This window comes from Oncorhynchus gorbuscha, linkage group LG08, assembly GCF_021184085.1.
Source record: "Oncorhynchus gorbuscha isolate QuinsamMale2020 ecotype Even-year linkage group LG08, OgorEven_v1.0, whole genome shotgun sequence".
Taxonomy (NCBI): Eukaryota; Metazoa; Chordata; class Actinopteri; order Salmoniformes; family Salmonidae; genus Oncorhynchus; species Oncorhynchus gorbuscha.
In genome coordinates this window covers 70986046-70999771 of record NC_060180.1, presented here as the reverse complement: position 1 = coordinate 70999771, position 13726 = coordinate 70986046, and the positions used below count along the sequence as shown (strand labels likewise).

The window sequence follows — 13726 nt, the reverse complement described above, 5'->3', positions numbered from 1 at the left end:
CTGACTCAACCTGTCATTCCGAGAGGAATGTCCATTGTGAAGAGGACAATCCTACCTTGCGCTCCTGTCCTTTTCTTAGTGTACCTAATCAAAAAAACTTGGTCACTTGTTATGGCTGGCTGACCACAACATCCCCTTTTTGAATGAAACCCAAGAAGTGTCTTCAGAAAAGAAGAAGGGGATATCTTTGACTGCTACGACGAGGAATAGCCTGTCTGTTGTTCGCCAGAACACACACTGGATTGGTGATTCTCAGACCAAGGTGGACCAGGAAACCACTGGACTGGGGCTATTGAAGAAGACTGACTGACTGACTGACTGACTGACTGACTGACTGACTGACTGACTGACATTGCCATGGGAGAGATGGAAGACTGACTGACTGTCTGACTGACTGACTGACTGACGGTGTTGGACTTTGCCATGGGAGAGATGGCTGACTGACTGACTGACTGACATTGCCATGGGAGAGATGGAAGACTGACTGACTGTCTGACTGACTGACTGATTGCCTGAGATGGCTGACTGACTGACTGACTGACTGACTGACTGACTGACTGACTGACTGACATTGCCATGGGAGAGATGGCAGACTGACTGACTGACTGACTGACTGACTGACTGACTGACTGACTGACTGACTGACTGACTGACTGACTGACTGACTGACTGACTGACATTGCCATGGGAGAGATGGCTGAGTACCAGCGACTGGATGAGACATCGGACTACCAGCGACTGCCCAGCGTTGACGAGGAGGTAGTTCACTTCACACCCACACCAATCATGGAGCGATGGTCACTTTGTTTTCTGACAGCACTGCTGCCTGACTGCTCATCAGTAGAGAACATGAGGCCTTCATTATGACATGGCAGGAAGTGTGTGTGTGTGTGTGTGTGTGTGTGTGTGTGTGTGTGTGTGTGTGTGTGTGTGTGTGTGTGTGTGTGTGTGTGTGTGTGTGTGTGTGTGTGTGTGTGTGTGTGTGTGTGTGTGTGTGTGTGTGTGTGTGTGTGTTTTCAAGTCCTGTGTGTGAGTCATTATTTATTAGGTGAAGTATTTCAAGGCGACTGATTTTACAGAAATTCTTTCAGATCTCTGTTCATGTGATAGTATCTTGTTGAAGTCTAGTGCTTTTGTATTTAACCCTGAATATAAAGAACACCACCAGGCTAATGTATCGTGTGTGTGTGTGTTCCAGGTACCCATCTGACAGTATAGTTGTTGCCATCTACCATTCATTGAACAGATGCAGTGATTATGGCTAGGCTAGGCTAGGCTAGGCTAGGCTAGGCTAGGCTAGGCTAGGCTAGGCTAGGCTAGATAGCTATATTTTTTGCGTCTATCTGTTATGGTCTGTGTGTCTGCTCAACCCTTCAGATCATGACTGTCACTTTTTCTCTGTCTCACACACACACACACACACACACACACACACACACACACACACACACACACACACACACACACACACACACACACACACACACACACACACACACACACACACACACACACACACACACACACACACACACACACACACACACACACACACACACAACGTTATTGAATGCGGAACCATGAGGTCATTGATGAAGTGCTGCTGAATGACTTTTGTGATGGGACGCACCCACACCCTCCTCTGTCCTCCCTCTCCATCCATCCATCCATCCATCTCTCCTTTTCTTTCCCTCCTTTCTCACTAGTGTGATATGCAGTCATTAGAGGGCTGTCTGTCTCTCTGAGGAGGTAGCCATGTCTCTGTGCTGACAGAATAGCCTGTTCTGTTAGGTCAGGGGAGGAGGTGGCCATGTCTCTGTGCTGACAGAATAGCCTGTTCTGTTAGGTCAGGGGAGGAGGTGGCCATGTCTCTGTGCTGACAGAATAGCCTGTTCTGTTAGGTCAGGGGAGGAGGTGGCCATGTCTCTGTGCTGACAGAATAGCCTGTTCTGTTAGGTCAGGGGAGGAGGTGGCCATGTCTCTGTGCTGACAGAATAGCCTGTTCTGTTAGGTCTTGGGAGGATGTGGCCATGTCTCTGTGCTGACAGAGTAGCCTGTTCTGTTATGTCAGGGGAGGAGGTGGCCATGTCTCTGTGCTGACAGAGTAGCCTGTTCTGTTAGGTCAGGGGAGGAGGTGGCCATGTCTCTGTGCTGACAGAATAGCCTGTTCTGTTAGGTCAGGGGAGGAGGTGGCCATGTCTCTGTGCTGACAGAATAGCCTGTTCTGTTAGGTCAGGGGAGGAGGTGGCCATGTCTCTGTGCTGACAGAATAGCCTGTTCTGTTAGGTCAGGGGAGGAGGTGGCCATGTCTCTGTGCTGACAGAGTAGCCTGTTCTGTTAGGTCAGGGGAGGAGGTGGCCATGTCTCTGTGCTGACAGAGTAGCCTGTTCTGTTAGGTCAGGGGAGGAGGTGGCCATGTCTCTGTGCTGACAGAGTAGCCTGTTCTGTTAGGTCAGGGGCGGCAGGGTGGCATAGTGGTTAGAGCGTTGGACTAGTAACCAGAAGGTTGCGAGTTCAAACCCCCGAGCTGACAAGGTACTGTCTCTGTGCTGACAGAGTAGCAGGTCAGGGGAGGATGTAGCCATGTCTCTGTGCTGACAGAGTAGCAGGTCAGGGGAGGATGTAGCTATGCCAGGCATGTGTGTTCTGAGAATTGATTACCTTTTGGTTTTTCATCTCCTGTACATTACCCAGCGTGTGTTTTATGTCTTTATTCTTCTCTTTCTTGTCGGTTTGTCCAGTCCAGTCCACTACACTACAGTCCATTATACTACAGTCCAGTCCACTACACTACAGTCCACTACACTACAGTCCACTACAGTCCAGTCCACTACAGTCCACTACACTACAGTCCACTACACTACAGTCCACTATACTACAGTCCACTACACTACTGTCCACTACACTACACTACACTACAGTCCACTACACTACTGTCCACTACACTACACTACACTACAGTCCACTATACTACAGTCCACTACAGTCCACTACAGTCCACTACACTACAGTCCACTACACTGCAGTCCACTACACTACAGTATACTACAGTCCGCTATAATACAGTACACTATACTACAGTCCAGTATACTACAGTCCAATATACTACAGTCCACTACACTACAGTCCACTACACTACAGTCCACTACACTACAGTCCAGTCCACTACACTACAGTCCACTACACTACAGTCCACTACACTACAGTCCACTACACTACAGTCCACTATACTACAGTCTAGTCCACTACACTACAGTCCACTATACTACAGTCCACTATACTACAGTCCACTACACTACAGTCCACTACACTACAGTCCACTACACTACAGTACACTATACTACAGTCCACTACACTACAGTCCAGTCCACTACACTACAGTCCACTACACTACAGTCCAGTCAACTACACTACAGTCCACTACACTACAGTATACTACAGTCCACTATACTACAGTACACTATACTACAGTCCACTACACTACAGTCCACTACACTACAGTCCACTACACTACAGTATACTACAGTCCACTATACTACAGTCCACTATACTACAGTCCACTATACTACAGTCCACTACACTACAGTCCACTACACTACAGTCCACTATACTACAGTCTAGTCCACTACACTACAGTCCACTACACTACAGTCCACTATACTACAGTCCACTATACTACACTCCACTACACTACAGTCCACTACACTACAGTCCACTATACTACAGTCCACTATACTATAGTCCACTATACTATAGTCCACTACACTACAGTCCACTACACTACAGTCCAGTCCACTACACTACAGTCCACTACACTACAGTCCACTACACTACAGTCCACTATACTACAGTCCACTACAGTCCAGTCCACTACACTACAGTCCACTATACTACAGTCCACTACACTACAGTACACTATACTACAGTCCACTACACTACAGACCACTACACTACAGTCCACTATACTACAGTCCACTACACTACAGTCCACTACACTACAGTCCACTACACTACAGTCCACTACGCTACAGTCCAGTCCACTATACTACAGTCCAGTATACTACACTACACTACAGTACACTACACTACAGTACACTACACTACACTACAGTCCACTACACTACAGTCCAGTCCACTACACTACAGTCCACTACACTACAGTCCACTACACTGCACTACAGTCCAGTCCACTACACTACAGTCCACTACACTACAGTCCAGTCCACTACAGTCCAGTCCACTACACTACACGACAGTCCACTATACTACAGTCCACTACAGTCCAGTCCACTACACTACAGTCCACTACACTACAGTCCAGTCCACTACACTACAGTCCACTACACTACAGTCCAGTCCACTACACTACACTACAGTCCACTACACTACAGTCCACTACACTACAGTCCACTACACTACACTACAGTCTACTACACTACAGTCCACTACACTACAGTCCACTACACTACAGTACACTATACTACAGTCCAGTCCACTACACTACAGTCCACTACACTACAGTCCACTACACTACAGTCCACTACACTACAGTCCACTACAGTCCACTACACTACAGTCCACTACACTACAGTCCAGTCCACTACACTACAGTCCACTACACTACAGTCTACTACACTACAGTCCACTACACTACAGTCCACTACAGTCCACTACACTACAGTCCACTACACTACAGTCCACTACACTACAGTCCACTATACTACAGTCCACTACACTACAGTCCACTACACTACAGTCCACTACACTACAGTCCACTATACTACAGTCCACTACACTACAGTCCACTACACTACAGTCCACTACACTACAGTCCACTATACTACAGTCCAGTCCACTATACTACAGTCCAGTATACTACACTACACTACAGTCCACTACATTACACCACAGTCCAGTCCACTACACTACAGTCCACTACACTGCACTACAGTCCAGTCCACTACACTACAGTACACTATACTACAGTCCACTACACTACACTACAGTCCACTACACTACAGTCCACTACACTACAGTCCACTACACTACAGTCCACTACACTACAGTACACTATACTACAGTACACTACACTACAGTCCACTACACTACAGTCCAGTCCACTACACTACAGTCCACTACACTACAGTCCACTACACTACAGTCCACTATACTACAGTCCACTACACTACAGTCCAGTCCACTACACTACAGTCAACTACACTACAGTCCACTACATTACACCACAGTTCAGTCCAGTCCACTACACTACAGTCCACTACATTACACCACAGTCCAGTCCAGTCCACTACACTACAGTCCACTACACTGCACTACAGTCCAGTCCACTACACTACAGTCCACTACAGTCCAGTCCAGTCCACTACACTACAGTCCACTACACTACAGTCCAGTCCACTACACTACAGTCCACTACACTACAGTCCACTACACTACAGTCCAGTCCACTACACTACAGTAAAGTCCACTACATTCCAGTCCAGTCCACAACATACTTTGCAAAGAAGCCGTGTGTGTGTGTGTGTGTGTTCTGTGACCAGTATGTTGGTCCTCTGGTGTGTATGAATGTTTGTGGCCTTGGGTTGACGTTGCAGTTTTCTGAGCAGCGAAGGTGAATCGGGGGATGCAGAGCTGCTCACACAGTTGCAGCTTTCTGCTTTCTGCAGCATTTCTCTCCCATTACACAGCAGGCTGCTGTTACCTCATGAACTGGAGAGGGAGAGAGGGAGGGAGGGAGAGAGGGATGGAGTGGGAGAGAGGGATATAGAGAGAGGGGAGGGTGGAGAGGTGGAGAGAGAGGAGGTTGGGGAGAGAGAGGAGGTTGGGGAGAGAGGGGGAAGGTGGGTGGGAAGAGGTAGGGAGGGGAGGGTGGATGGGAAGAGGGAGGGAGGGGAGGGTGATGAGAAGAGGGAGGGAGGGGAGGGTGGATGGGAAAAGGGAGGGAGGGGAGGGTGGATGGGAAGAGGGAGGGAGGGGAGGGTGGATGAGAAGAGGGAGGGAGGGAGGGGAGGGTGGATGAGAAGAGGGAGGGAGGGGAGTGTGGATGGGAAAAGGGAGGGGGAGGGTGGATGGGAAGAGGGAGGGAGGGAGGGTGGGTGGTAGGGAGGGTGGGAAAAGTGAGGGAGAGAGGGGAGGGTGAGAAGAGGAAGGGATGGAGAGAGCGAGGGATGTAGGGGGAGAGAGGGTGAAGGATGTAGGTTGAGGGAAGGATGGAGAGATGGAAAGAGAGAGATGAGAGATGGAGAGAGAGAGAGAGAGAGATTGAGAGAGAGCGATGGAGAGAGAGAGAGGGAAAGAGAGAGATGGAGAGAGAGTTGTTTTCTTTTGAACAGGTACTGTATATGAATGAACCTAGCTCTCAGCTTTTCTCCCCCAGGAGGGCTGGGGAGATTTCTGGCTGGTTGACCCCACTGGCTGGACTGGCTGGTTGACTGGCTGGTTGACTGGCTGTTTGGCTGGCTGGTTGACTGGCTGACTGACTGGCTGGTTGACTGGCTGGCTGACTGGCTGGTTGACTGGCTGGCTGACTGGCTGGCTGACTGGCTGGTTGACTGGCTGTTTGGCTGGGTATTATTTGCAGCCTACTGTTTTGTCCTCCAAGCCCCAACAACTATGTCTTGTTTACACCAGTGATCCCTCTCTCCAGCATACTGCGCTCTCTCCAGCATACTGCGCTCTCTCCAGCATACTGCGCTCTCTCCAGCATACTGCGCTCTCTCCAGCATACTGCGCTCTCTCCAGCATACTGCGCTCTCTCCAGCATACTGCGCTATGTGCGGCATTCGTTTTCCTCTGGCTAAAAAAAACACTGAATTATGGAAAAAATACTGTCAAACTCTCAATACCACTGCAGCACAAGTTTTCTCTGACTTTGTTCATGCGAAGGCGGTGATTGATTGGGTTATGTAACGTAACAAAACGTTGCAAAACATTTTTGCAACATTGTTTCTTATTGGACAAGGTCAGTTGTTTCACCATTTTTTTCTCTTTCATTTTGTGCCAGCTGAACATTACCCAGTTCTCTGCCACAGTGCTGGTCAGGGATGGAAGGACAGGAGGGGGAGGGGGGGTGTTATGCAGTAAGTCAAGCCCCCCTTGCTTAAAGTGGCATAGAAAAAGGGGACTCATAGGCGCTGTGATGTGTGGCATTAGGTTGGGAGTCCCACTCTCTGCCAAAGCTCCATCAATCCCCTTGTGCTCTTGTGCCCCCCCTCCCCCCGAAAAAATCCTGTGTTTCATGAGCTGAAATAAAAGATCCCAGAAATGATCCATATACACACACCACTTATTTCGCTCAAATCTTGTGCACAAATGTGTTTACATCCCTTCTTTGCCAAGATAATCCATCCACCTGACAGGTGTGGCATATCAAGAAGTTGATTAAACAGCATGATCATTACACAGGTGCACCTTGTGCTGGGGACAGTAAAAGGCCACTGTTTTGTCACAATACAACACAGGTTTTGAGGGAGCATGCACTTGGCATGCTGACTGCAGGAATGTCCACCAGAGCTGTGGCCAGATAATTGAATGTTGATTTCACTACCATAAGCCGCCTCCAACGTTGTTTTAGAGAATTTGGCAGTACGTCCAACCGGCCTCACAACCACAGACCACTTGAATGGCATTGTGTGGGCGAGCGGTTTGCTGATGTCAGCGTTATGAACAGGGTGCCCCATGGTGACAGTGGGGTTCTGAAATGGGCAGGCATAAGCTACGGACAATGAACACACATGGGTAGTGCATGGGTAAAATCACCGGGGAAACCAATCCAGAAATGTTGCTCTATGACCCCCCCACAAGCTTTATGGGACTCGTCTGAATTTGGTACCGCCGATGTGCCAACTTCTGTCTGTAGTGTTTGCAAACGATCCGTTCTTTTTCAAACGACTCATTTTACGAACTCGAGAGTTATGATTTGTTTTTCTGATTTGTTCATTTTAGTTGTTTGTTTGACCTGCTTGTGCTGGCCGCAATGAGTCCTGCAGCAGGACTAATACACTCTCCTCCGGCTCAGCGGCTCCAGAGAAGTGCTCTGACCACCAACTGTCTGTCATATGTCCCTACCATGCACCAACTGTCTGTCATATGTTCCCACCATGCACCAACTGTCTGTCATATGTTCCCACCATGCACCAACTGTCTGTCATATGTTCCCACCATGCACCAACTGTCTGTCATATGTTCCCACCATGCACCAACTGTCTGTCATATGTTCCCACCATGCACCAACTGTCTGTCATATGTTCCCACCATGCACCAACTGTCTGTCATATGTTCCCACCATGCACCAACTGTCTGTCATATGTTCCCACCATGCACCAACTGTCTGTCATATGTTCCCACCATGCACCAACTGTCTGTCATATGTTCCCACCATGCACCAACTGTCTGTCATATCTGACATAAGGTAAATAGATCAGGGTCATGGAGAAAACTCCATGTTTAGGACTGATGATTGATCACATGGTGGAAGAATAAATTCAATTAATTGATTATTTTGTTATAACTAAAAGAACTTTGTAGAACTAAAACATGCACAGTCTCTGGTCAACAAACTCAAACTGGAGAAAGAATCGTTTGAGATCACAGTTTGCAGTTCACGAACGATATTGTGCTTTTCACCCTCACAGCATCAAGCACCTCAACTGCCACACCTAAGATAATCATATTTATATGTTTAGCAATCAACAAAATGTACGTTTTTAAAGCACACGTCTACAAGACTGAGTCACAAATGGCAGCTCCAATAAGCCTCCTATGGTGAACAAGAGGCTTGTAGAATCATGACTCTTGAGTTTTCAGTTCATCGGTGGGGGTCCTGCATGCTCTGGTATTACTGAATCAAATGAACAAAATTAATCGAATGATTCGTTCTTTTAACTGAACGAGTCAAAATAGATCTGAGTCAGTAAAAAAGACTTCCCATCACTAGTCAGAAACGGTCCTACAAACTAATATGACTCCACCATTGGGGAAGGAAAGCTCGCTTTGTCCTGTCGTGATGATCAGGAGCCAGATGCAGGACATCCGCTCGCTCTCTTACGAGCTGTGAATCCACAACACAAAGAATTCCATCTATTTTAATGAACACAACAAGGACATGTCACTTTCAGTGTGAGTACCAGTTTGGAATGAAAACTTCTTGAAAATATACGAGACCAACCAACCAACAAGAACTATCAAGAAAACATGGCGGGATGTTTTGGCTCCCCTGGTTGTGTTTCTTCGACCCAGAGAAGATGAAGAAAAGTGTAGACGGAGTCTGACCCTCCTCTCCCAACGGCTGTCATCACCTCAATGTTCCAGAAACACTGCAAAAACATTCCATTCGCGTTAGCCGAGCAGTATCGCTAAACGGCACCGGCTGGATCCTCCTCGGACATTCCTCCTTTAATTAGTGCTGCCGAAAAAGCAAACAGCCTGCCATTGAAGGGGAGAAAAGCAGCTGGTTTGGATTTATTTATAGTCTGCACAGATACATTTTTTTGAGGGTTAGCAGGCAGGAAATAAAGCCAACATCAAATAAAGAACATACTGTCGGCCCGAAAGCCGTGAGGGAATGGAGAGACTGTAGGGAGGAATGAATGAGAGAGGAAGAGAGAGGCAGAGGAAGAGAGCAGAAGAGAGAGGGAGATGGGTGTTGGGTTAGACAGACAGGGTGTAAATGTGGTGGGGACAGCAAACAAGTGGGAGGAGAGAGGCAAGAGAAGGGCTGACTGGGTCAGAGAGAGAGAGGGGAGAGAGTCATTGAGTGAGGGGATGAGAGATTCAGTCAGAGAGCTGTAAGAGTTATTAAAGTAGATGGTAACAACAGAGAGTAGCAGCAGTGTAAAAGACGGGGAGGGGGGCAATCCAAATAGTCTGTGTAGCCATTTGACTACATGTTCAGGAGTCTTATGGCTTGGGGATAGAAGCTGTTTAGAAGCCTCTTGGACATAGACTTGGCACTCCGGTACCGCTTGCCGTGCGGTAGCAGAGAGAACAGTCCATGAATAGGGTGGCTGGGGTCTTTGACAATTTTTAGGGCCTTCCTGATATAGAGGTCCTGGATGGCAGGAGGCTCGGCCCCAGTGATGTACAGGTGCCTAGTGCCTTACGGTCGGAGGCCAAGCAGTTGCCATACCAGGCAGTGATGGTGCAGCTGGAGTGGAATGCAGTGGCTGTATGGTAACATGCTGTACATGACGTCAGACTTTCACCTTACTGGTTTTGGCTGACAGGCGTTCGGTAGTTGCCCTATCCCTCCTGCTAATTGACAGACGTTCGGTAGTTGCCCTATCCCTCCCTGCTAATTGACAGACGTTCGGTAGTTGCCCTATCCCTCCCTGTTAATTGACAGACGTTCGGTAGTTGCCCTATCCCTCCTGCTAATTGACAGACGTTCGGTAGTTGCCCTATCCCTCCCTGCTAATTGACAGACGTTCGGTAGTTGCCCTATCCCTCCTGCTAATTGACAGACGTTCGGTAGTTGCCCTATCCCTCCTGCAAATTGACAGGCGTTCGGTAGTTGCCCTATCCCTCCTGCAAATTGACAGGCGTTCGGTAGTTGCCCTATCCCTCCCTGCTAATTGACAGACGTTCGGTAGTTGCCCTATCCCTCCCTGCTAATTGACAGACGTTCGGTAGTTGCCCTATCCCTCCTGCTAATTGACAGACGTTCGGTAGTTGCAGACGTTCGGTAGTTGCCCTATCCCTCCCTGCTAATTGACAGACGTTCAGTAGTTGCCCTATCCCTCCTGCTAATTGACAGACGTTCGGTAGTTGCCCTATCCCTCCCCGCTAATTGACAGACGTTCGGTAGTTGCCCTATCCCTCCTGCTAATTGACAGACGTTCAGTAGTTGCCCTATCCCTCCTGCTAATTGACAGATCCCTCCCGTGCTAATTGACAGACGTGGTAGTTGCCCTATCCCTCCCCGCTAATTGACAGACGTTCGGTAGTTGCCCTATCCCTCCTGCTAATTGACAGACGTTCGGTAGTTGCCCTATCCCTCCTGCTAATTGACAGACGTTCGGTAGTTGCCCTATCCCTCCTGCTAATTGACAGACGTTCGGTAGTTGCCCTATCCCTCCTGCTAATTGACAGACGTTCGGTAGTTGCCCTATCCCTCCCCACTAATTGATAGACGTTCGGTAGTTGCCCTATCCCTCCCCGCTAATTGACAGACGTTCAGTAGTTGCCCTATCCCTCCCCGCTAATTGACAGACGTTCAGTAGTTGCCCTATCCCTCCCCGCTAATTGACAGACGTTCAGTAGTTGCCCTATCCCTCCCTGCTAATTGACAGACGTTCGGTAGTTGCCCTATCCCTCCTGCTAATTGACAGACGTTCGGTAGTTGCCCTATCCCTCCCCGCTAATTGACAGAAGTTGCCCTATCCCTCCCGCTAATTGACAGACGTTCGGTAGTTGCCCTATCCCTCCTGCTAATTGACAGACGTTCGGTAGTTGCCCTATCCCTCCCTGCTAATTGACAGACGTTCGGTAGTTGCCCTATCCCTCCTGCTAATTGACAGACGTTCGGTAGTTGCCCTATCCCTCCCCGCTAATTGACAGACGTTCGGTAGTTGCCCTATCCCTCCTGCTAATTGACAGACGTTCGGTAGTTGCCCTATCCCTTGCTAATTGACAGACGTTATGCCCTATCCCTCCTGCTAATTGACAGACGTTCGGTAGTTGCCCTATCCCTCCTGCTAATTGACAGACGTTCGGTAGTTGCCCTATCCCTCCTGCTAATTGACAGACGTTCGGTAGTTGCCCTATCCCTCCCTGCTAATTGACAGACGTTCGGTAGTTGCCCTATCCCTCCTGCTAATTGACAGACGTTCGGTAGTTGCCCTATCCCTCCTGCTAATTGACAGACGTTCGGTAGTTGCCCTATCCCTCCTGCTAATTGACAGACGTTCGGTAGTTGCCCTACTCCCTCCTGCTAATTGAGTTGCCCTATCCCTCCCCGCTAATTGACAGACGTTCGGTAGTTGCCCTATCCCTCCCCGCTAATTGACAGACGTTCGGTAGTTGCCCTATCCCTCCTGCTAATTGACAGACGTTCGGTAGTTGCCCTATCCCTCCCCGCTAATTGACAGACGTTCGGTAGTTGCCCTATCCCTCCCCGCTAATTGACAGACGTTCGGTAGTTGCCCTATCCCTCCCCCCGCTAATTGACAGACGTTCGGTAGTTGCCCTATCCCTCCCCGCTAATTGACAGACGTTCGGTAGTTGCCCTATCCCTCCCCGCTAATTGACAGACGTTCGGTAGTTGCCCTATCCCTCCCCGCTAATTGACAGACGTTCGGTAGTTGCCCTATCCCTCCCCGCTAATTGACAGAGTTGCCCTATCCCTCCCGTTCGGTAGTTGCCCTATCCCTAATTGACAGACGTTCGGTAGTTGCCCTATCCCTCCCTGCTAATTGACAGACGTTCGGTAGTTGCCCTATCCCTCCCCGCTAATTGACAGACGTTCGGTAGTTGCCCTATCCCTCTCTGCTAATTGGGAAAATGTAGAAAATGTTTTTCTGACTAAATAAGGTAAATGCTGTAAATGTAAGTGGACTTTATGTATTTTGAAAGATGAGACGTTAAGGATTATGATTTTGATACAAGACAGCAAACAACACCCGGGAGTCCAAATGTGCACGTCACATTTCCATATCATTAAACTCATGTCATTTACATTGCCAATGTTCCTGATCACTATGTTTGATGTACAGTTACAAGATGACGTGATGTCACACCCTGGGTTATTCTACACATAGCAGAATATACTCAGGTCTCCTTTCTTATCCTCACCAAAATTACAATCTGTTTCCATTGAATTGTGAAAAGCCTAACATTGTAAGATCATATTTTTTTCTATAACTTAGCTAGTCTTGTTGGCAATAGAATAAGCTTTCAAATGATACCCGGCTGACCCAGATTGTGATTTTATAATGGACCGTTTTTGGATTGCGTAAACAACAGTCATTTTGTGACATCGGGGATGCGGGTTTGTGTTCTTAACTAAACAACTACAAGTGTGCTTGCTCTAGTTCCTCAACTGCACCGTTAGGAAAGAGCGCTCAAAAAAGCACCTTTATAGTTGAAGACTCTTCTTTGAGTCATAAAAGTGCATTGAAATATGCACACTTTGGAAGTGTGTGTGTGTGTGTGTGTGTGTGTGTGTGTGTGTGTGTGTGTGTGTGTGTGTGTGTGTGTGTGTGTGTGTGTGTGTGTGTGTGTGTGTGTGTGTGTGTGTGTGTGTGTGTGTGTGTGTGTGTGTGTGTGTGTGTGTGTGTGTGGCCACTTGGAGACACCAGTTAGTCCTCTGCCTCAACCCCTTGTCATTCTCTTATGTTGCACCTACAACACATTGTCCAGGAATATTCTCATCATGTTACTGAAAGTATCCAGAGGATTTTCAGATGTCGTTAATGTGGCAGTGAATGTAAAATACAGATCAAGTCAACAGTGTAATGTTTGGATTCAGTCTCGTGTAATGTTTGGATTCAGTCTCGTGTAATGTTTGGATTCAGTCTCGTGTAATGTTTGGATTCAGTCTCGTGTAATGTTTAGATTCAGTCTCGTGTAATGTTTGGATTCAGTCTCGTGTAATGTTTGGATTCAGTCTCGTGTAATGTTTGGATTCAGTCTCGTGTAATGTTTAGATTCAGTCTCGTGTAATGTTTGGATTCAGTCTCGTGTAATGTTTAGATTCAGTCTCGTGTAATGT

The 13726-nt window shown here is 48.0% G+C and overlaps 1 protein-coding gene across 1 annotated transcript in view; it reads left to right on the top strand.

Annotated features, from left to right (window-relative positions):
* Positions 1 to 655: 655 nt before the first annotated feature.
* LOC124042144 (activated CDC42 kinase 1-like) overlaps positions 656 to 13726 on the top strand; it is an 80444-nt gene continuing 67373 nt past the window's right edge. Inside the window, 1 exon segment of the mRNA XM_046360519.1 lies at positions 656 to 759. Within this exon segment, the coding sequence (XP_046216475.1) occupies positions 685 to 759 (75 nt within the window). The 5' untranslated portion in view covers positions 656 to 684.